This window comes from Pezoporus wallicus, unplaced genomic scaffold (assembly GCF_028554395.1).
Source record: "Pezoporus wallicus isolate ANWC-B61680 ecotype Strahan unplaced genomic scaffold, APGP_CSIRO_Pwel_v1 contig_11395, whole genome shotgun sequence".
NCBI classification, from domain to species: domain Eukaryota; kingdom Metazoa; phylum Chordata; class Aves; order Psittaciformes; family Psittacidae; genus Pezoporus; species Pezoporus wallicus.
Window position 1 is genome coordinate 434,292 of NW_026636241.1, and position 24,222 is coordinate 458,513.

The 24,222-nt window shown below is 42.8% G+C and overlaps 1 protein-coding gene across 4 annotated transcripts in view; it reads right to left on the bottom strand.

Moving 5' to 3' along the window:
- Positions 1-24,222, bottom strand: part of MIER1 (MIER1 transcriptional regulator) — a 37,082-nt gene that overhangs the window by 4,836 nt on the left and 8,024 nt on the right. For all 4 annotated transcript variants that reach the window (XM_057399198.1, XM_057399196.1, XM_057399195.1 and 1 more), the window contains 8 exons: positions 16,507-16,531; positions 15,242-15,387; positions 9,959-10,126; positions 6,600-6,732; positions 5,244-5,308; positions 4,849-4,921; positions 1,417-1,568; positions 778-859 (listed from right to left, as the gene is read on the bottom strand). In XM_057399198.1, coding sequence (XP_057255181.1) covers positions 778-859; positions 1,417-1,568; positions 4,849-4,921; positions 5,244-5,308; positions 6,600-6,732; positions 9,959-10,126; positions 15,242-15,340 — 772 coding nt within the window. In that variant the 5' untranslated portion in view covers positions 15,341-15,387; positions 16,507-16,531. The remainder of the gene's footprint in view (positions 1-777; positions 860-1,416; positions 1,569-4,848; positions 4,922-5,243; positions 5,309-6,599; positions 6,733-9,958; positions 10,127-15,241; positions 15,388-16,506; positions 16,532-24,222) is intronic.

A 24,222-nucleotide genomic window follows, 5' to 3' on the forward strand; every position in this document is an offset into this window, starting at 1 on the left:
TGAAGCCAGAATAAACCCCTAATAACTTTCAGCTACACTTCTAAGAACTTAATATAATTTGGCCTTATTGATTGCTAAGGTCAAGAATAAATAAGGTTTAAAATAGTGGGAGAACGAACTAATCTTCTCTATTTGATCATTCTTGTCTTGTGATTTGCACAGGTTTGAAAGCAGAACCAACAGATCAATGTGCAAGGAAAATAACTTGTGTCTTCTCTTAGTTTCTTGTTCCTTTGAGTGTAAGGATCAATACCAAACCAGGAAATGCTGAAGGCTCCCAAAGCATCTTCAAGACCAGGGTCTTTTTAGTGTTACACTTTTGTTAAACAAAAGGTTTAGATGCTCATCCTTCTTTATTTAGAATTGTGCATTACTTCATTTTCTATTTCATGGTTGTTCCATTAACTCTGATGACTGAAAAGGTCTAGAAGAACAAAGAAGAAATGTGCCCAAGGAATGCACAATTCAGTTCCTAAGAAGTCATTTTAAATTTTAGCCTGTTATTAAAGTCACAGATCTAAGCCCAAGCTCTATTGGCAGGAAGTGAATTTACAAACCCACTTTGAGCAGGTACCTGCTCATACTACATCTGCTGATTTCATTCTCCCAGAGAGTAATAAGAGGTTCACTGAAGATGGCATTTAAATGGGCACTGGTATATATGGCTTACAAGCAGTCAAGCTCTAATAAAACTTCTCAGCCTGCTGACAGCAACACCTATGCAACAAATAAAACCAGAGTCTAACAATATAAGCTTAACTTTCAGTGTACACCCACCTCTGGCTGCTTTGACATTAAATCTCAGCCTTCGTAATGATTCTTCGGTATCAAAATTGCACTTAACCAGTTCATACAATGCCTGGAAAGATGAAAAGACACACATTTAACATTCCAGATACCACTCCATTTACACTGTGCCACAGAAGCATACTTAGTAAATCAATAATACCTATTAAGAATAAACTCTTTGAATGAATGAAATATAAATCAAAACAGCACAAAAACGTATTTTGCCTGTTTCAATTCCCAAATCTCTCATTACTTAACCAAGAATACATCCAGGCAAAGGATTTTAACATTTTTATCCACTGCATACACTTGGAAAATTGATGGTGTTTTTGTATGAAGAAAACAGTAAGTATGCATTCATATAGCTTTAAAAAGATTTATAACTGAAAGAAGCCATCCATACACAATTATTTATAGCTAAAATAATGCACTGATGCATAAAGCAACATTAAGCCAAAGTTAACAGTTTAATATTTATAGAGAGGTAAAAAACCCATCATATTTCCATTTCCACAAGGAATAATAAAGCTGTTTCAAACACAGTTTTAGTTCTTGGGAATGAAATAAAAAAAAAGGGATAATTCATTCTGTGATATTAAACTACAAATCCTCATTATTCTTATATACCTGCTCATTGTCTTTAATATGTGATCCTTCAGGAATTGCATCCAGGCCTTTCTCATCACCCGTACGCCTCGATGCTTCATTTAAGAACTCGATCACTTTATCTTCTGGCAAGAAGTCAGGATTCCAGAGCAGCTGGTCATCATTTTCATACACTGAATTAACCACAGGAGAAACACAAGCAAGTTAAAACAGTATGGAAGTTTATTCTCTTATAATGCTAGTGATTATGAAGCCTTGGAAGACCATTAGAGCACCAACACTGATCCAGAACATACATAAGGACAAGCAAAAGGGAGTCTCAGGAATGCTGTGATCCAAATGACTAGGATACTATACCCTAAACTGTCTTCAAGTCTCTGGCATAATCCATGTTCTAGATTCTAGGACCTATTCATGATATTCCAACTCCACCCTCCCTGTCCTCCTCTTACAACCAGGAGGTTGCAGCACTATCTGACACAGTCCTGAATGATCCATCCATCCATCCAACCATCCATCCATCCATCCATCCATCCATCCATCCATCCATCCATCCATCCATCCATCCATCCATCCATCCATCCATCCATCCATCCATCCATCCATCCACCCACCCACCCATCTATCCATCATGCCTTTTCCCTAGGCAGCACAGTTTTGCTGCTGGCAGCCAACAGGCATGGAAAACTGTTTCAGAAACTAATCATATCTGTTTTCTTGCAAGACAATTGGGATCAGTCACATAGAACCAAAAAGCACGACACCGAAAATGATGCTAAAGAGAGTGCCAGGTGCCTGGACCACTAAATATCAAAGTCTCAGCTAACACGGCTGGCAAAGCCAGCAACAAGGTCCACTGCTTCTCCAGGGAAAATGACTCCATCCAGGTTCCAGACATTCTGAAGTCAAGCAGCTCCTGAAAGGAAACTTTGCCAAGACCTTCCTACTACTTCCAAAAGATACTTTCTAAAACAGAATCAGATCGCTGAGTTTTAATACTACCAAATCTCTGCTGTTCTTTCAGACCAGGGAAGCCACAATAAACAGAAATTAACTGGAGAAACACAGCCAAATGATGGATCCTTCCAATTCCCTCCCATTTTTAGTTTTGAAGAGCAGGATTAAAATACAAGTACAGCTGAATCAAAGCAAATTCAGGTTATTAAAAAACCTAGAATCAGGAACCTTGCTTGTGGCCCAGTCTTCAGTGAAATATAACCTTACAAAAAACAGCAAGTAACTTTCACATAGATTCTGTCAGCTTGGTAAGCACCTCTGACAAAAGGAAGGTGGGAAAAGCATGGTCACCACGGAAAGGGAAGACACAGTAGCATTCCGTGCAGGTGGAAAGGTCAGAGTGGTGGCTAGACACATCTCTGCTTGAAAAGAAGTATTTTTAACAGGAAAACAGACTACAAATAAAAACCCAAAGCGAGTAAGGAGAATTATGAAGCGTCTTGCAAAGAAAGACAGTTTCATTTCATGAACAACCCACTCTTTGGCACCAGCTCCCAACAATTTTCTGGGAGCTTTTTGCTTCAAAGGCATCAGTCCTCCTCTGGTGTTTGGTTGCTCATTCAAGAGAAAGATTCCAGGTATCTCAGGATTCAAACTCCAGGAGAAACAACAATTCTTTTCAGGAGGTAACTGATCATCAGTTCTAAGTCTCCCTTAATGACGAAGCTACATGCACGGTGATGCTCATGAATGACAGCGGTCGGTAAGTCTCAAAGCAACTTTGAGACTTGCAGTCTTCAGAGCTATCCTTTGATTTTTCAAGCCCAAGCCTTCTGAAAACTTACATTTTAACTCCATAATAACCTGAATTTGTTTAGTAGCAGCTAATTTGGTCTCCAGACATACTTCTCAGAGAGCCAGTTGACTGTACTTAGCCCAGTGCAGATCCCATGGCCGTGCTTTCCTCGCACCAGCATGCCAGAACACAGTCTGAAAAGCAGTGTGGTTATTCTTCAGAGTTCCAGCATTTTTGTGCTGTTGCTTACAGGACTGGTTATGAAAGGACTAACCACCTTGGGAATTTTACAGTCTGAATTTCCCCTTCATTAGCAAACAACTAAGATGTACATGAAAAACATACTCTCAGACATTTATTTTCCAACTTTTTAAGCTCCATTATTAATGGACTCCAGCTGGAGTCCTGTCAAAGATTACATCCAAAGCACAGCAGAAAGGAAAGAAGTGTCTGAAGATATAAATATATATATATATATGTGGTAGATAAAACTGGAAGAGCCCTAGTATGATTAGTGAATATATAACTTTTCCCCTCAGTGGTTTTGCCCATGACGTAGGTTCTTTGTTCTGCAAAGAGCAGTGTGCAAGCCTATGAAAACTGGTTTTATATGGGTTACTGCAATGCTCAAAGCAGCTATATTTTTTTTATTGTTGGAGGCCAGAAGCCATTTAGAGCTGAGTAAGTACCAGGAAAAGCAGGTGACCAGTAAAGCATAATTTACTGCATTTAGGCAAACAACATAGTTTGAGCTCTATTTTCAGACAAAAGCAGGAAAGCTTGTAAAGAGCAACTTCTTCACAGCTAAAAAGCAGATGCTTGCTAATCTGTATAATCGATGGAAGCTCCTGACTTCTTGCATAGCTTTAAATTCCATTCTCTTCAACCTCTCTGGCTCTCCAGAGCTGACAGAATCCTGCTCTAAATCAACAGCAGGACTGATGCTCTTCCTACTCAGTTTTTAGCTGAATCAGTCTATAGCATAGCTACTGCAATCTGGCACCTGGAGCAAGACAACTGCTACTACCTGAGTATATACTCACATACTAGGAAGGCACTGAGTTGGTTAAAGAACTAACATATAAACCTACAAAAGAGGCAGTCTCAAACTGACCTGTGTAAAGGAATTCTTACTAATGGGCTGAATAAGGAGGGAAATTTGCTTCTCTTATGCTCACAGCTGGGTTTAAACTGGGTCTGCCCTTCCTGACTTGATTATATTGACAGCATACGGCCAAACACTCTGGTTGTGAGGGGGGAAATGTTGGAAAAAAATCCCCAAAGTAGAACAAAAGGTTCTTTAATACTGATTGAAGAGTTATAAAATGTGAAGATCAAAGCTGCTGGTACCATTTTGCCTCTTTTAATCCAATTCCAGCAATGCAATTTCTTTACTATCTATTTTGTTTTCCATAAACTAGGTGAAGTGGTTAACTATAAGCTATATAAGAAAGCTTGTGTACATTACCAGATTAGAATATAAGGGTTCAATAGGCAACAGGCCAACAATATAATCTTTCCTTTCCCCATCCATGACTCAAGCTTTGATGGCAAAGTACAGGATGAACTATAGCTTGAGATGATGGCTCTATTTTCCACCTGAATGCGCCCTTTCATTTTGCAAGACACATAACATCAATCAAGTCTTTTATTTCCTCCCATTAGGAAATTATCTTAAACAATGGTAATAATGCTCTCACCTTTCTCATTCTCTTTGTATTTGCATGTGCCAGCTGGAATTTCAGCTTGAAACATCGAGCCCACCATGATTTCCTGTTTGGAAACAACAGAAACAAGCAGTTAAGCACCATAGCTGTGATATTTTGTTAGCAAACGAGGGAATCATCACATCTTTTTTTACCCCTTCAAACTTTCATTGTTCAAAATCTAAAAACACAGTTAACAGGCACTATGTGGAAACAGAATTTTTGACTTTTTGGGAGGTCTCTAACACTTCTTACTGTCAAAACTCTGATATTTATGGGGAAAAAACTGGAGAGGATTTGGGTGATCTATAGAGCTCAGAGTTACTAGGTAACCGATCAAATTATTATTCATGAAATACAGACATTTTTTCACAGCCCATAGTATTTACCTTTTTCCAGTCTTCCGAGGGAATATAATCTTCGTCTTCTTCAGATTCCTCTTCTATTTCACTGTCTACAAGAAATTGCTCAACCATTAACACAAAACCAACTGTGATAGAGCCCGTGCACACCAACAGCAGCCTCCCCCCATGTGGGCTAAGAGAGGGGCCTGGAAGGTCAGAGTCAGGTCTTGGGGGCACCCCGGCAACGGTGACAGGAGAACACATCCCAGCCCCTCAACCCACAGCCTCCAGCCACACAAAGCCATGCTCAGCTTCACTCCCACCTCACCTAACACCATGCAAGTGCAATTGGCAGCTTTAGTGACAATGATGATGCTTCAGTATTGATAACTTTGAAGAATGACCCACAGTAAGCTCACAATTAGAATGGATTAAGATACAAAATGGGTGCTGAAAAGTTAAGGCACAAATGAACCTATCAATAAATTTTACTACTAAATAAGTAGTAGTAAAACACAAAGAAGAATGCGGAGCTGTTGGAGTGAGTCCAGAGGAGGCCATGGAGATGCTGCGAGGGCTGGAGCAGCTCTGCTCTGGAGCCAGGCTGAGAGAGCTGGGCTGGGGCAGCCTGGAGAAGAGAAGGCTCCTGAAGGGGAGACCTGAGAGCAGCTCCAGTGCCTGAAGGGGCTGCAGGAAAGCTGGAGAGGGGCTTGGGACAAGGGCCTGGAGGGCCAGGCCAAGGGGAATGGCTTTAAGCTGCCAGAGGTTGAGGAGACTGAGATGAGCTCTTAGGCAGAAGCTCTTCCCTGTGAGGGTGCTGAGGCGCTGGCACAGGGTGCCCAGAGAAGCTGTGGCTGCCCCATCCCTGGCAGTGTTCAAGGCCAGGTTGGACACAGGGGCTTGGAGCAAGCTGCTCCAGTGGAAGGGGTCCCTGCCCGTGGCAGGGGGTTGGAACTGGATGTCACTTCAACACAAACCATTATACGTTTCTATGAACCACCATTTACTGCGCTTGGACCCCATGTTTGCAGGATGATAAACTGCACTGTTACAACAATCAGAGCAGTGCAGTGGAAGGATTCACACTGTCTGAGAACCTGCTTTTTTCAAACCTGTAGAAATTTAAAATTTTCCATAGATTTAGTCTTTTAAGAAGAGACTCTCCTTTCACAGAGTCCCACATCTGCAGAGATTTAGCATTCAGCAACAAATAGAGCCTTTTTTTGCCTGCTATTTTGAGTATAATAACAATAAAGAGCACTGTTATGAAGGAGATTAAACACAGGTTTATGGGTACCAACACGTGTGTTTCCGAACGAGAATCCCACATTAACTAGAGCTGTTCTTAAGCCAAGGTCAATCCCAGTGAGATGACTGTGCTTAGAGCTGAACTTTACATACTTGTATCAAAATATTTACATCGACGAGGGCGAATTATCTCCTGTGGATCTTGAGAAGCAACAGATGGTGCTGGGTCGTCATTAGATGACTGTGTCTCATCCTCCTGCCCTGATGAATCTTTTATGGTCTCCTCCTTAAGTACAGAAAAACAAACAGGAGATCAGTTATTCCTTGTGACAGACACTGTTTTGGCAGTATTTTCTCCAAAATGGCCTATATATCAACCCCAAATATCTTTCAGGTGACTTGAAGGGACTGCGTAGATTGTGGTCTGTCCAGACTGAGCCACAACAGAAGTGTAAACACATCGTATTATTTATGGACCAGGATTTTAAGCAGATCCATTTAAACCACTCAGACTCCAACCTCCGTATCAGAAATGTGAACCACCATTAAATATCACCCCTAGCTTTTTAAATCAGGCAAGCAAACCCTTGTGGGTTTCATTTAATTTCATTTAACTTGAAATTCTACTTTGGCCTTTAAACCTTTCCTTATGAATCTGCAGTAAAAAGAGGAGGAATTGTTAACTGGCCCTATTTTTATCAATCAAATGGAAATGTTACCTTCAAGAAATATTAATGGCAATCGTGTAGTTCAGCCCCACAGGAACAACATTTCAGTAGACTCAAGTAAGTATATGGAGTCATTAAAAGAGGAAAAATCAGAATCAGGTTCTTTATTGGAAGATAAATCACAACAACTACGGGAATTATTACAACTAAGGAAAATTAAAACGATAAAGGTTAAAAAATGTATTGTTTTCTATTTCAATGCATGTTGTCAGTATCTTTTCTGTGGTTTATGTCTATGCTGTAAGCACTCACACTTGCTAGTTCTAACACAGAAGCACTGGGCACAGCATGCGTTTATGTCTACCTTTACCAGCAGCCAGAGTATTATCACATGTACAGCTTAAAGCAGATTAAAAATAGAAAACAGCTAAGTGCAGTAGCCAAATAAGCTGTAGAAAGATGAGCACTTGCAGAGAAAGCCTGAATGATTTATAAAACCATTCCACCCCCACAGATGTATTTTACTGCCTCTCTGCTAGGAGCACAGAAGCGTTTCAGAGCTCTCATTCTCCTACCCTGAGGCAAACAACCAACACAGGTTAGGGGCTCTCTTTGTGCCCAGTCCTCCCCACCACCTTCACTCCACCCCTATCCAAACTGGGGCAGAACTGGTGAACAAACACTGACAACCCCCGTGCCAGGTCTGCAACTGGGCTAAACCAGTGGCTGTGCTTGCTGGGCCACATTTTGAACTGCTCCTGCTGATGAGAGGCACGTGCTTGCTTCTGCAGCACAACACAAAGGGTTAGTGCCTGATAGAGGGAGGAAGATGACTCTTTTTGCTGCTAACAAGACACTTGAGATTTTATCTATTGAAGAGCAGATAGGCAGTACCTTAAATTAACTGGTAACAGAACTGGAGAACTACAGAGGAGGTCATAAGAACAAAGAAGCTGGAAGTTGTGTCAGGAAGTGATTAAGAAGCAAGGACATAAGAAGAGAGTGAGACTTCAGGAACACCACCATGCACAACAGCGTGCCCAGAGAAGCTGTGGCTGCCCCATCCCTGGCAGTGTTCAAGGCCAGGTTGGACACAGGGGCTTGGAGCAAGCTGCTCTGGTGGAAGGGGTCCCTGCCTGTGGCAGGGGTTGGAGTTGGAGGAGCTTTAAGGTCCCTTCCAACCCAAACCATTCCATGATTCCACGGTTTTCATTTTGCATACTTCATGTTATGTACATTTCTCTCCCTCTCCGTCCCCTTGAAACTTTCCTGATGTAACAGAACTAAGAATCTTCCTACTTTTTGAACTACTCAACCCACACAAACGGCAATCTTTTACAGCATCTGTCAAGGGAGTTTGCAAATCCTAAGAACCTCATTTTCTGAATCAGATGTATCATCCCTCATCTCTGTGTCACATTCCAGAGATTCTGTAATGGGTAACATATAAAAAAAAAACCTCAAAACAGCCTTTTAAAAGCCAGCTTAGATAATGCAACTTCCATTAGTGCCTGAGCTTTTTTGTTGCTGACAATACAAAGGGGTTTGTATTTTAATGGAACTCAGGAGGCAGCTCTGAATGCCACCAGTAATGGAGAAGTTACAGCTGTGCCCATGACAGGATTGTTGCAAATACATACAACAGGAGGAAGGTCTAAAATCAGAGCATTTCTTTTCAGAGCACACAGAAAAGGGTTTTAAAGATGCCAAGTTCAAACCTATACATTTGGCAAAGATACTTGAAGCAGTATCCTCCGTTAACAATTGAAGTACAACTAAGGCTGCCAGGCTGAAAAAACACGATTTCAAATGCTAACGAGAGGAAACTTGCAGCAACCTCCAGTGCTCTGAGACACATTTAATTCAGTTCCACATTGCTCAGGTTTAGTAGAACAGCTTTTCATCTTTAAACAAGTATTCAGCCGTATCTACTAAGGTGTCTTCAGGCACTTAAACCTTCAGGTTTGAAGTCTTACTGTTTCTGAAGGACAATTACAATCTCCTCTTACATGATGCTGCAGGTACACATGTACTTTAATTTGCCTTTGCAACACTTTGGAACAATACAGATGAAATTAGTGCAGCCTTTCAATGTCTTAAGGGACCTGTAAGAAAGCTGGAGAGGGGCTTTGGACAAGGGCCTGTAGGGACAGGCCAAGGGGAATGGCTTTAAGCTGCCAGAGGGGAGACTGAGATGAGCTCTTAGGCAGAAGCTCTTCCCTGGGAGGGTGCTGAGGCGCTGGCACAGGGTGCCCAGAGAAGCTGTGGCTGCCCCATCCCTGGCAGTGTTCAAGGCCAGGTTGGACACAGGGGCTTGGAGCAAGCTGCTCCAGTGGAAGGGGTCCCTGCCCGTGGCAGGGGTTGGAGCTGGAGGAGCTTTAAGGTCCCTTCCAGCCCAAACCAGGCTGGGATTCTAGGATTCAAGTCCCTGGGCCTCTTCTAGATTATTCTGCATGGGAAGAGGATGGCAGGAGCACTGGATTTTCTGGATCTGCTCCCCACTGATCCAAAGCACCCTGTGAGGTTCCCTGCCCCAGCACAGCCAGCAGCTTTCCCAAATCCAAAGTGTTTTGACCCTGGGGTGGGTTGAGTGAGGCTGTGGCCCTACCAAGTGCACTGGCGGGAGATAAAACCTTCTTGTTGGGAATTCTATGATTCCATGAAGTTAAGAGCAATGAAGAGAGATACAGACAGTTGATCAAGAATGAACATTAGAATTCAGCACACAAAGCATCTGACATCAACTGTATTATAGATTACTTCTGCCATGATCTGGCATCATGAGGTGTTGTCCAGTACAGGATGGTTGTATAAAATCAGGTGCAAATTAATATAAACCCTTACTTTGTTTTCACCACTACAGCCACTGTTGTCATCATTATCAACATCATCATCATCTTCTCCCTCCTCCTCTTCCTCTTCCTCATCTTCATCATCATCGTCTTCTTGGAGTGGAATGGTACCGTCATAGCCGTAACGGCTAAGTAACTCCTGGATCGGCATGTCACTTTCCTGGTAAACAGCCAAACAAAGTTTGAGGTTTTAAGAGGAATATTTCAGAGCCCACATCACCTCTACAGCTTCAAGGGGCGCACTTTGATCATGACACAGCAAAACAGCTAGATGGTGATCGCTTACACCAGGAATGGCCACTCCAAAGGGACTGGACAGGGAAAACTTGCAGTTTGGGCTCCTAAGAAAAATGTGTGTTTTCTTATGCAGGGTTTTTCTTTCCCAATCCTTTATAAATTCACTGCAGACCTCACATACCAGCAAGCTCTGCACGGGGCCATAAACCTCATTAAAAGGGCACCAAATGGCCCCATCCTTCCCTTGGTACTTGTCTACTACTATTCTACAAAAGCACAAGCACTGCAATGTGGCAGGTTACAACTGGTTACACCATACCCCCTTCAGCACCTCGAGCAAACACACTCTTTCTTGGGATATATATTGCTTTCCCTTAAACTACCTGAAGTAGTATTCAGTACATATTTGTAGGAGAAACAGGTAAAAATGTGTGTCAGCAGCAACTGTTTCACAGAGACAAGATATTGACAGTTTTGGCAGGCAGGACCTTGTTCTAGGGCATGGCAGTGATTTTTGCAGTGTCTCCAAGAATTCAGCAAAATAAGGAGCAGAACTTGCAGTACCTGGCTTGAACATGGAATTAAATCTTTGGGGAGTTTTGCTATAGCGGCAATTCCACAGAGTTCTTCAACTCTGGCTTTGAAAACAAAACTGCACCTCTTTACCCTGTACCTCTCCTCATTCTGGGCAAAACTAGAAACTGAGGGGCTGGATGGGGGCGAGGGTTCACTTTATACTTAGGATCACCTGATAACCAGGTAAAGACAGTAGTAATGTTTACAGATTCCTACACATTTTAAGCCAGCTGTCTACAAAACCATCCACAGATGAAGCAAATCTGCTAAAATAGGTACACAATTAAAAGTCTTTATCCTTCGAATGCTGGTCCTCTCCGCAGAGCCACTGCAAATGATACAGCTGGTTCTCAAATTTGAGTGGCTCCCAAACTGTTATCAATCGCATTCGCTTTATTAATATAAATCATTTATTGCCATGTCTGCAAATTACTTAATCCCTTTTAATACCTTCATGCCCAGCCCTCAGGGGCAGTATGTGGCATCCCTAAGGAGACCTTTCAGAGGGCATTTTAACATGATCTCTCTCACACGATCAAATCCTCTGTTACTTAGAGCTGTCTGCTTGCTCTAAATACTTCCTCTTAGCATGCAATGTGCATCTTGGCTGATAATCAGATTTTGTTAGTTACTGCCTGGCCTCAGGGAATTCCTGTCCTAAGGCCTTCACTCAACAACACAGCTCTAGTTTCTGGAAATGCAGGAACAATACCAATGACAAAAGGCACTTATAGTTAGTTCGGCTGTGCAAGAGTAGGAGTAACATGGGTTAGGAGTACTCATTGTCAGTGTATTTTATTTTACTTCAAAGAACTAAGCCATTCTGCTACTCACTGGTTTACTCTTTGGTTAAGCTTTATACACAGTAGATGTAGACCATGTGGACCTAAATGTCCTCATGTTTCTTCTTGAATTATTGGTCCCTATCATATCTAACTGTTAGAAATGGGGAACTATGTAACAGGCTTATTACTCACTATATGTCACCTAGGAAAGTGGTCTTGCACTAACATTTTTCTTAGGTAGAGCCTCCTAACTTCAAATAGACCATTACAACACAAAAAGCTCCAAGGGCCAGAAACTCTCCAAGATAAATACAAATTGTGATTTCTGCATTGCTTCAGGAGACTGCAAAATGAGAAAAGGCTGAATAAGGAACAAGAATTATCAAAGACACAGGAATTTCTTTTGTGGAAGGTGCTTAATAACAAGAAATAGATTATAACGGATGTGTCTGGAGTAGAGGTGAGGGGAGTGATATAATGGAGAAGTGTGTCATAAGCAGCACAGAGAAAATAAATATAAATGACTCTTCTAATGGAAGAACAGCCACTGAAATGGACATAGAACAGGCTGAAAACCCAAACATGTTTCTCACTAAATGAACTGTGCAACACTGCACATCCCTCGTGGACACTATGGTTACAGAGCCTAAAAACTGAATGGACAAATCCACAGGAAGAGGAAAAATAAGACTAATGGGCATTACAGACATAGAGACAACATCTTTTTCATATGTGCCTGAACTACTTCCTGCTAGAGGCTGGAAGAATGAAACAGTGGGTTCCCATGTATGGTTCTCTCATTTAAAGACACGAGATGCTGGTACATAATCCTAAGAAAGCTAAAACCACTCCCTGAAAAGGGGGACCCCAAAAGGGGAAACCAAATGATTACATGGAACAAATGGGAAAAGGGAGGGAAAAAAAAGCTTACAAATCTGTAAGGAATAGAGGGAGGCTCCACGCACAGCACCCTGGCAATGTTCACCCTATCCTAGAGGTACCCAGGGAGCCACACAGCACCCTGTAGTGCTCTGCCCATAGACAGGGCAACACAAAGGTGAAGAGCTTGGCCTCACACTCATCAAATCCTTCATGTTATGCTACCTCCAGCTTAGCTGAGAGCAGCAGGAAATCAAGTCTGCAACTTGCTGGGGCCTGGTCATTTATTATGTCCAAGACTTACTGTGAATGCAGTTTCCTACTACCAAAATCATGCTGCCAAGTTTCCATGTGCTTTGGGAAACTGCACCATAGGCATATGCCCAGGACACTGAGAGATGCGCCTTGTCCCAGCACACATTCTCTGGGGCTGCTGAAAGAACAGTGGTTAGCCACGATGCTGGTCACATCTGGTGTAGCTGCTACTACTTACAAAACCAGTACTACTTGAATACATGTCTGGATATAGAACCCCAGCCTGGTTTGTGTTGGAAGGGACCTAAGCTCACCCAGTTCCAACCCCTGCCACCTTCCACTAGAGCAGCTTGCTCCAAGCCCCTGTGTCCAACCTGCCCTTGAACACTGCCAGGGATGGGGCAGCCACAGCTTCTCTGGGCACCTTGTGCCAGCGCCTCAGCACCCTCCCAGGGAAGAGCTTCTGCCTAAGAGCTCATCTCAGTCTCCCCTCTGGCAGGTTAAAGCCATACGATCAAGGTTAGTTGCTGCACCACCTCACAGACAGCTTTCCTGCCCATGAGAAATTCCATTCAAGAACTATCACTGAAAACCACAAATTCCAATAGTTCTGATTCACCAGAGCTCACCCAATAAGCAGAAAAGATCTTTACCCTCAGAGGAAGGTGTAATTCTTATGAGAGTCAGGAGTGAAATCACCAAGGTTCAAAAATGCTTTTGCAAAACCTGACTGTCACCTCACCTCTGAAGGAGCTGAACTAGTAAATCAGGCACATTCACAGCCTGGGGGGAATCTGAAATAATACATGTAAATGTTGGAGGGGGGGGAAGAAAAAGACAGGATAGCACTTGTCTTAACAATAGGCTGAGATTTAGATTGCCTACCATCCATGACAAAAAAATCCCATACAAAAGTGAGCACTGATGTGCAGCCTGCCACCTATGCCACAGGCAGAGGAAACCACAGGTCTCTAGCAAGATTCTTCACTAGAAAAACTCTTCCCTGTGAGGGTGCTGAGGCGCTGGCACAGGGTGCCCAGAGGAGCTGTGGCTGCCCCATCCCTGGCAGTGTTCAAGGCCAGGTTGGACACAGGGGCTTGGAGCAAGCTGCTCTAGTGGAAGGGGTCCCTGCCAGTGGCAGGGGATGAGCTTTAAGGGCCTTTCCAACTCAAAGTGGTCTTGGATTCTAGGATTCTGTGAGATCCTATGGGCATGGAAACATCCGAACCTCAGTGAAAGCCCTATCTGCAACACACATACAAAGTGACCGCAAGATTCTCTGCTAATCCGTAAGAGCATCCTGCAGGGAAGGGCAACACAGGAGCAATGTGAATCTGTTGTACCACTGCTCACTGTCCTGATCTCATAAGAACTGACACATGAAGGAATAATACACTTGAACAAGGATATGAGGGAATAAACTGATGGCTGAAATACAGTTATAAATGATGCACTGTAATGTGGTGACAGAATTACGTAACAGATGTTGACTCTTCACAAAATATGAGGGGAAAAACATGTCACAGGCGTGGAGCTCCATTCCTCAACCGAAACGAAGCACATTTAGATCCACAAGCTATTTATTTATCTTTATGTTTACCATTTAATATCAAACCTCAAGTTACCAGAAAGAAATTATTGTTTACATGTGAAATGTAGATTAAATGCACTAAATTAAAGTCATACTGACATAATCATTTATACTGAACAGGATTTATACATCAAATACGCATCTAAAAATCATTGATGATCCTAGGTTCAAGAAGTCTTTTCAGCCAAGGAGGCCACAGACAGTATCTAAATTACTTTGTACTTATAATGAGCCTAGTTTGTAATTTAAGTATATTATTTCTGCCTGAGAAGTGATTTAAGACAATACATAAGTCACTCTAAAATGCCAAAGAAATCTTATATGCAATTATTTCAGGAGACACATGTTTTAAGATTTATTTCTCACCACTGACAATAGTTAATAGTGAGAAACAGATCAGGAGTTCTGATCCTAGGTCTTATGACAACTTTTTGCTCTAAGCCAACCATTTCATCTGTATCTCCATTTCCTCCACCTTAAAAACGAAGATACTCCTTTATGCTCCACTAAAGTACTATACAAATGTTTGTATAAATATGCAAAAGAAATGTAAGATTAGGAGAATTTTTTCTAAATCAACATCTATCTGCACTAATCAAGTGCTTTAGAAAATAACACTGGAATATAGTTTAGTGAGAGCATGCTTTAACCTATATTATTAGCTCTAAAATGCAACTCCTATAGCAGCACATATATGCAAAAAGAAACCAAACAAGCACAGCGTTATACATTATTAAGTATTTAGGTACCAGTTTCCTTTTCCCACCTTTTGAGAACCTCACATTTAGTTCAGCTGCTTTCCCCCATCAGTATTATTTACCTATTAGTGATTTTGGGGTGTTTTGTTCTTTTTTTTTTTTTAAATCCCAACTATAAGGGGGAAAAACCTGCGTATGTTTTGTGTGAGGCTGTGGGCTGTGGTTATGTTTTATGACTACTTAAGGCTACCTACCCTGTTAAGATCCTCTATTTCAGAACTGAAGTTTGTTTCTCCTTCCATCATTTCCTCCTCTTCTAATGTCCGTTCATCATCAAAGTCATGCACCAGCATATCAGCTGATGGATCAAATTCATGGTCATCAGATGTTGCTGAACCTCCTGATAGAAAACATTTTAAAGAATGCTTTTCGTTAGATCATGGCCTCACAGAGTTTATTTTTTTATTTTGGTGACATTTTAATACTCAAATTATACTCAGAAATTAAAATATCCTCAAAATCCCTCCATCGTTTAACTCAGGGAAAGCCAATCTTGTTATTCAGAGGACAGTAAAAGCTGCCCTTTGAGTGGTAGATCATGAGAAAGAGAAGCAGGAGATGCTGTTTAACAGCCAGATCTCAAAGCCCTACGTATCTGGACATCAGGCCCCTAGTTAAATGCTTGTAAAACATTCAAGTTCTGAAGACTTAATGCCTAAATCATCATAAACCTGCCTGAATCAAGAGTTCTACTGGGAGCAGAAACACTCATAAAATATAAACTCAGGGCAGTTGTTTCCTTTATACTTTGGAAGCTTTCTTGTTTTGCAGCTACAAAGACAGCCTAATGACTTTTCCAGACTTTAAGCTTCAAGTAAGCTCCAGAGTTATGCAGATTTTATTTATGATGCAGAATCCTTAGTTATTTCCCCCCCATGCCTTGTTATTTTCACGGTTCTTTGTAAAGAAGTCTGGTTAGATTTTGTGACAATGAAAACTAAATGGATGGATGAATGGTTTGGCAGATGTAATTCAGCAATACCTGACTTCTAATTCCAACCCTGCTAACATTTTTCCACTCGTCTCCATGGACAACTTCAATTCCATTTTCCAAAGCCTGTAGAGCTTGCATGTGAAGGGTGCAAGAGGGAGGGCTTGCCTATAAGGGTTAATAATACTTCGAAGTGTTTAAAGCAATTGATTGCTTCTCTGCAAGAAGAAGAGCTCAAGGGACAAGGGCAGTCCAGCTAAAGTAACTACGGGAAAGCTTTTCCACAGTAGGATGCCAAAAAGCTTGGAAATAAATAACACTAAGTACAGTGGGACCAAAGTGGACAGAAAAAAGCCTCCAGTTAGTCATAATTTACACTTAGGCTGACTACTAGATAGCGACTACTGCAACCAGTACTACCACCAACCTATCCATCAAGTGATATCCTTAGATTACTAACAGCAAGAGACCAGTGAAACTCATTTTTAAAGGGTGCTTAGAAGTTCAGGAACCATTAAAGGTATTTACCTGGGCTTGAAGACTCAACAGAAGGCTAAAAAAGAAAACACAGGAAATGATTAGTTCTAGGTTGAACCTGTAAAAGCGCAATCCAGTAATTCATCTGATACAACACAAGTCACAGCAAGTGATGTATCCACAAATAAAGCACCACAAACAGGCGGAAGCAATCTGAGGTAAAGAGTAGCCATTTCATCCTGTCTGTATCAATACTGCTGCATGATTTCAGCAACAATAACTGGAAGAAATGCCCTTTTTGTGATGCAATAATTGAGTTGAAGGTATAAACTAAAGCAAACCAATTCATTCTGAAAGTAGTGTTACAGTTCCACAGTCAGCTTTAGTATGGCATAAATCAGTGCTGGGGCCAGAGGGGGCAATGCTACTTTCTCTCCATCTCTGCTCATTTTCAGTTCTCCCTTTATGCCAGCACAAAACTGGAGGCTAATAGTAGGGATAGTTTAGTTTTTAACAGATCCAGCTTTGATTTAACTCCATGTATTAAACCCCCTTTTCCACAGCCAAGGTATATGCCAGATTATATTGACTGGAAGCACGGTTTAAGAGAAATCATTCTTCCTATTTGAAACTGCACACTATAGGATACACAAATCCCCTGTCCTATTTAAATGAAGGTGCACACTTAACAGGTAATTACAAATTACAATGAGAATTCCTCATAGAACAAAAGGAAAAAGCCATTTAATCTTGTGCTTAAAAACCCAGCTGTGAGAAAAGCAGAATGACATGACTTTGTAAGCAACACTTTCTTCCCAAGAACATTTTAACACAAATTAATATGATCACAGACCACAAAACAAACATGTATCTCCTAAATACAGGGGAAAAAAGAGACTTCTACAACAATTTCTATGTAACAGAGACACCCTTTGGCCCACCACACTGGGTAACTTCACGTTTCTAATCAGAACAAACGTCATCTTCCATGGAATTCTGCTTTCCTTGGCTTCTAACTTTGCCAGTCTGCAGCCTCCCGGGCTGAGATTTGCATGTCAGACATGCAACCCTCATTTGTTTTGAAAATCCAAGCAAATGGCGCAGCTATTTTCAGGAACAGCCCCAGTGAAGTGGGTTTGTCAAAGCTGGAAGACGGATTTTGGCTTCGGAGAGCTGCAGTAGCCCTTTTCCCTGCCACCTCCTGCAAACTGAGATATCGTTTGGTATCGCAGTTAAACCCTAAGCAATAATACATAATATGTGATGCTGTCTTCATGGAAAAATGCCTGGGTTTAGCCAGGGAATAATTGGGAAAGCTTCAATTTGCAGATTCATGATAAGTGCTTTTGTGCATGTATAATACTCTGCCTTGATTGTACTCCTACTAGAACTGCAGGAGCTGTACACCCTGAAGTATATGCAAAATTAAAACAAGATACTATGTCAGAAACTGGGAAATGTATACTCAAGTAAAACCTTGTGCTATTATTCCAAGATTTTCCTTCTCCTTGACTTCATCTCACGAGGCACAAGCTGCTTCCACCCACAACAGCCAGCCTAGATGTGTAATGAAGCAAAAACTACAAGTTAAAAAACTCTCTGTAATTATAAAGTTCTTTTCTATTAGCATCTCTACAAGGTGAGAAAAAATACACCTCCTTAGGAATCAATGACCAAAAGTCACTTACATGTCTGCCTATATTGAGTAAGAGTCTACAACACACAAGTCCCTCCTCATCAGCGACTGTAGTGATAGGACAAGAGGGAATGGGTTCAAACTGAAACAAGGGAAGGTCAGGTTAGATACTGGGAAGAAGCTCTTCCCTGTGAGGGTGCTGAGGCGCTGGCACAGGGTGCCCAGAGAAGCTGTGGCTGCCCCATCCCTGGCAGTGTTCAAGGCCAGGTTGGACACAGGGGCTTGGAGCAAGCTGCTCTAGTGGAAGGGGTCCCTGCCCGTGGCAGGGGTTGGAATTAGGTGAGCTTTAAGGTCCCTTCCAACGAAAACCAGGCTGGGATTCTATGATGAGACAGTATTTGGATGCAAACTATGCTGAGGATACTGTACTAGGTCAGTTCCTTGTTAAAAGGGGACCCTGGGATTCCAGGAATACCGGATAGGGTAGGGCTTCTGAGGAAAAGGGAGCGCTCACTCCACTGTGAATTAAGGACAGCAGGAGTTCAAGTAGACAGAGTCTAGCATGGTGTAACAGCAGCAGCTCTGCTCTCATGGGGGAAAAACCAAACCCAACCCCAAAGGCACATCTTGGCTTCCAGACACTGTTCAGGATCTGCCAACAGCCAGAAAGACTTGGAGGAGGCCTCCTGGACCATGAGCTTTGTGTAAAGGGGAACAAGTAACTTCCCCATCTCGATTAAGAAAAGCAGGTTTTGGAGTCCTCAACAAGCAGAACACGGTCTGCTCTTAACTCTGCCCTGCAGCAGTGCAGCCCCCTTTGGATTCAGATACATCTTGTATGGGTTTAGGTGCATGGATTTTTACGTGATCTGTGTAGAAATATATAAATATTGGAGCCTGTTGTTTCAGTCCCACTTGAGGCTTCCATCACCCTTTACAAGTTTTCACGATGGCAAAGGCATCATTCCCATCTCCAAAGACAAGGATACAGAGACAGCCTCAGCCCAGTGATGGGGCAAACATGAATGAGGACAAGGAGGTGATGGGAGCAGTCAGCATGGATTTACAAAAGGGAATTCACACCTGTCCAGCCCAAAAGCCTGCCCTGATAAGAAGACTGGCATGGTGGGTGAAGGGAGCACAGATGATGTGCTTGTCTTCTCTTCAGCAAGGCCTTCCATGCCACCTCCCATCCCACCCTCACAAACTGATGAAGTAAGCCTGGACAAGCAGGGATGTGGATGGAAAACTGGCTGAAAGGCCCAGCTCCAAGGGCTGAGGGACGGGATCCTCTGACAAAGGAGATGCTCAGAGATCCAGGGCTCTTCCTGGAGAAGAGATGCCTCAGGAGCATCTGACCCCATGTCCAGTATCTGATGGAGGGCTGTACAGGAGACTGAGCCCATCTCTTCCCAATGGCATCCAGCGACAAGAGTCAATGGGCACAAATTGGAATACATTTACACATAAGGAAAAGCCTTTCTCTAAGAGAGATGAAACATGGGAACACGTTGCCCCAGGATGTTGTGGTCTCTGCACTGGAGGCATTCAAAACCAGACTGGCAATGGTCCTGAGAAACCTATTTGAGCTGTCCCAGCTCTGAGCAATGGACTGGTCTTGATTATCGCCAGATATCTCCACCTTCAACAACTCTGTATCTAAACCTTCCAGTATACACTGCAATGGAGCCTACTGCAGTGAAGCACTTTCCTGTTGAGAGTAGACACTAAACCACAGTGAGGCAAAAACCAATCTCATACAAGTCACTTTAAGAAACAAAGTTCAGCTTTCAGTACTCTGGAATAGTATGGAGAAGGCACGGGAGCTCAGGCAAGCACACAACCTGACCTATAGGCTGAAGTACTGCAGAAGCAATCTCCTTTCCAGCTTCAACAGCGTTGCTAAAACACTGCAGTGCCAATGGAGCCCAGCATGACCCCCAGGACTTTTGAACAAGTCCAAGTACCAGTACAATGTCAGTCTACAGAAGGGACAAATGCAACCCCCAAGCAGATAATGTTCAAAACCCAGTCACCTCCAGAAACATTAAGTCCATTTCCAGCTACCTCACAGAATTCTTCTCTCTTTTGGGAAGTTCTAGCTCATTCTTAGCCACAGACTTCATGGCCAGCTTTTAGAACAGCCTCTGGGTCTATTATTTTCTCCTAAGCTTTGCCTACCATAAGTACCTAGTCTGTGGATTACCATCTCTGCCTTTCATGTTTCTAGTCTAAGTGATGCTATGCCCATCATCCTCTGCCTTCTATTCCTAGCTAGATGCAGTGTTACATTACATCTCATCTGTATTAATGGCCAGCTGCTGCCAAAAGTAGTATGTGACCTCTCCCCACCACTCCATGTGCTTCTGCTGCTTGTGCCAGGTCCAGCAATGAGGAAGCTGCAGCATGTGCTGGTTCAGCAAACCAGTCTCAGAGAAAACTAACCCTAGTTTCTCATCCCAGGAGTGAGCCAAAGAGCTTCAGCCTGGGGCTCTGCAGCCCCCAGTCCTGCTGCAAAGAGCCCAGAGCACAAGCCTGGAGCTGTGGCAGGAGACCAGGAGTAACCCTTTCAGTGACAATCTGCTAGCACTGCACGAGGTGAAAGAGCATCCTATGATTAAAGAGTTGAGACAATTCCTGCAACAGCCCATTATTCAGCCCTATTTCCTTGCTCCAGATCATGACTCTGGACAGGGCAGGACAGATGGCTTTGAGGGCATTTGCTTGAGAATTCCCTGGCAGTCACTAAAGATCATATGGCTACGTTGGTGCCATCAGGTCTTAAGTCCTAAGCTACGGTATATCAGGATAACAGGAATTCCAGTGAAAAGGATACCCCTTGTACTTCAATGGCTTTTCATTTGCCACTGCAGCAATTCATAGAGAAGTACAAAGCACTTTTTTTTTCCCCCCAAAGACACACATGGGAACAAATTGCTGCTACCTACAAAATGGTATCCAAGGCCCAGGACAGAAAAACTATGGGACACTTACAATACACGGGCTGACACAATCCAATTGTTCTATGCATTTGATTCTATTCTCAGAAAAGATAACAATGGCCATCTGTTGTGGGTTTAAAAGAATGAAAAATCATTCATTAACTCCTAATTCATGGAAAAACTCAAGGGACTGATGGAATCCTGCTGCACGGACACCACTGAGCACATTGTTAATGCTCCAGGTGAACAACAGGAAGGAAATGCCAGTTCTGAGATAGGAAGAATATAAACCTGATGGTAAAGAGAAAAAGACAAGACACTGAGCAGAAACACAGCAGGCTTGGGTGACACTAAAAGCATGTCACTGGTTTTATTCCATGTGTATTTTGAGGAGTCTCACAAAAGACATGCAGAGTAGGTGTTTTCAAAAGGTCAGTGACCAAGATCATATCCGACACATTCTCCAGTGTGTGGATACAGGAATAGATGGGACCGAAGTCTGTCAGTCTTCTTCAGACACCTTTGGACTGTCAAGGGATGAACCCAGCAGACACCTGCAGTGTTACTCCAACAACAAAAACTCACTGGGCTTTTGGATGCCTTTATTACTGTATTCTGTGATGGAAGCTACATGGTAAAAGTAAAGCTGGGCTGGCATCCTGACAGGCTTATTTAATGCAAACAGTTCCGGAGACATCACTTTTGCACAGTGTATTTTTGAACCCACTGCTTCAGAACAGGGGTGGGCTTCCAGGCAATGCCATTTCCATATGCTGGCAGGAGATATTCCTGTTTATTCATAGCTTCATAGCTGCTGGGACTGGAATGGGATAATCCAAAATATGAAGGCTGTGGAAGCAATGCACTGAGTTTTCTCTCTTTACATTTCACCTACAGCACGCAAAGAAACACCTGAACTGTCAGGACATGATACAGCTTCACTCCTACCCACAAAACTACTCCTGTATTTGCCAACATTGCTTATGCTGTTTAATATAATCAATTCATAATGAAGCATCTTTAACAGTATCTGCAGCCTCTACAAGACAAATATAACTGAGTAAATTTGAACAGGATGTATCTTTAATAGCTCTTTAAGTGTTACAGAGAACAGTTTAAAACTAAAATTGAATACTGCCTACACTGAAAGCAATAAACCTGCCAAATTCATTAAGTAGACGCTCAGGTCTTTTGAACTCTGCTACAGGAACATCTCAAAGTTTACTTCTGGGTTGCAGTGCCTTGTTTTAGCCACAGAAAACTCGCAATAACCTCACAAGTATTCATGTATGTGGTGTCAGCATCACTAAAGCTACATCTCAACTAAGCAGACTAAATGTAAATCACTGATCTGCAAGTAGTAGCATGCATTCTGCTCTTAACAACTCACATTTATCCCCAAAAACGCAGACATCCAGTTACATGCATACCATTCAAAGAGTGAAGTTTTGAATACAGATGGTTCAGGCACTAACCCTGCACTTCAAACTCATAACAGGAGTCCTCAGCTAAAAGAATGGTGTCTAAAATCCCCACCTGAGTAAGTGGCAGCCATTTAACAGCCTCTCCAGTGAGCAAAACTAAATGTTGTTCTGGAGAAAATGTCAAGTTAAAATGGGGGGAAAACACCCTCCTCTCAAGAGGGCACATGTCTCTCCTCATAAAGAGGGACTGCAGCACAAAGCTCACAGCTCCAGCTATCCCTCTCTCCCCGTGCTGCGCATCCAAACCACCCATCAGCAGCATATTGAAGCAAGGAAAAAACACTGATGCCCCTCATTTAACAGTTTCATATGTGAACACTTCTACAGCCAAAACCTAAAGGGACATCTAAGCCCTCTGCTCATGAAATGGAAGCCTTGCTATACATGGAATTTTTACTTGATTTTAGTTTGGTTGCTGAAGGAGGAAATTCTTGCAGAAGACAAAGATCAAGTGCAATGTTTCAACTCAAACATGTCCATCTCAGCCTTGAAACTACCACAGCACAGGCGCCCTGGCTTGGCCATTCCCTTCCTAGACTTGATTCCACTTAAGAGTTTATAGAAACAACTCTGAGCCCCATGAGTGTCTTTGTTTGGAGGTTTAAGACCAGACTAGAGACAGCCCAAAGCGGGGTGGTCAGACCTCAGAGCAGACCCTGCTGTGAGCAAAGGTTGGACCACAGACCCCTTGAGGTCCCTTCCAACACAATTTATTGCATAATCCCAAGGTCTGAGATTTGCAGGTAGCCCTGAAAAGCTACTTACTTGCTCACTTCCCTTTCCCTGCCTGCTGCTTCCGAGAACAACACTGGGTAAAGGTTTGGTTTCTTCTGGAGAAGCTGCCCATCAAAGTGCCTGACTGTAAGAGCCACAGGCTGGGTTTTAATGCAGCTGAGTCAGTCCTGTATCACTCTACCTGTATCTCTGCACCAGGAAATGACTGGAAAAGGGAAGCAGAAGATGCACAGTGCTGCACAGGGAATAGTGTTCATGTGGATCTTTCAGACATTTGGCTTGCAACATGGCTCCGTACATCTGCAGTGGGAAGGGAAGCAAACTGCAGTCTTTCTAAGTCACTGTACCACCTGAGGGCATTTTTCATATGGTAAATACTAGTGAAAAGCCCTAAACAGAAAGGGATTTCAACTGCAACTCTAACAAGAGCAGCAGCTGGTACTTTAAAGGACTAAAACCAAGCTGTGATTCAGGGGAACACAGAAGGATGTCAGGTGATGACTCTACCTGGGGGGATTTACCTGCTATCTGCTTCACACTCCTGTCAGAGGTTATCACACCACAGCAGGAGCAACAAAGTGAGGGTGCAACCAAAGAGAATCTGCATGAACTTACAGGTTTCTAAAGGGTGATGCTGTCATGCTTTGCTTTCTGCCACACTTGCTGTAGAAGTAGCTTCCAGCAAGAGGAAATAGCACCTTGGAAGTCCAGGAGGGAAAACACAGCAGGACAGACAGATGGCAATGACATAAAACTGTCAGGGAAGCTTCCAATCATCCTTTTGATCTCTGAACTAAAGGGATTCATTACCTCACAGCACAACCTCTGCAAGAGGTACTGAAGGGAAGTCTTAAAATCATCCCAGCCTGGTCAGGGTTGAAGGGAGCTTAAAGCTCATCCAGTTCCAACCTCTGCCAGAGGCAGGAACCCCTTCCACCAGAGCAGCTTGCTCCAAGCCCCTGTGTCCAAC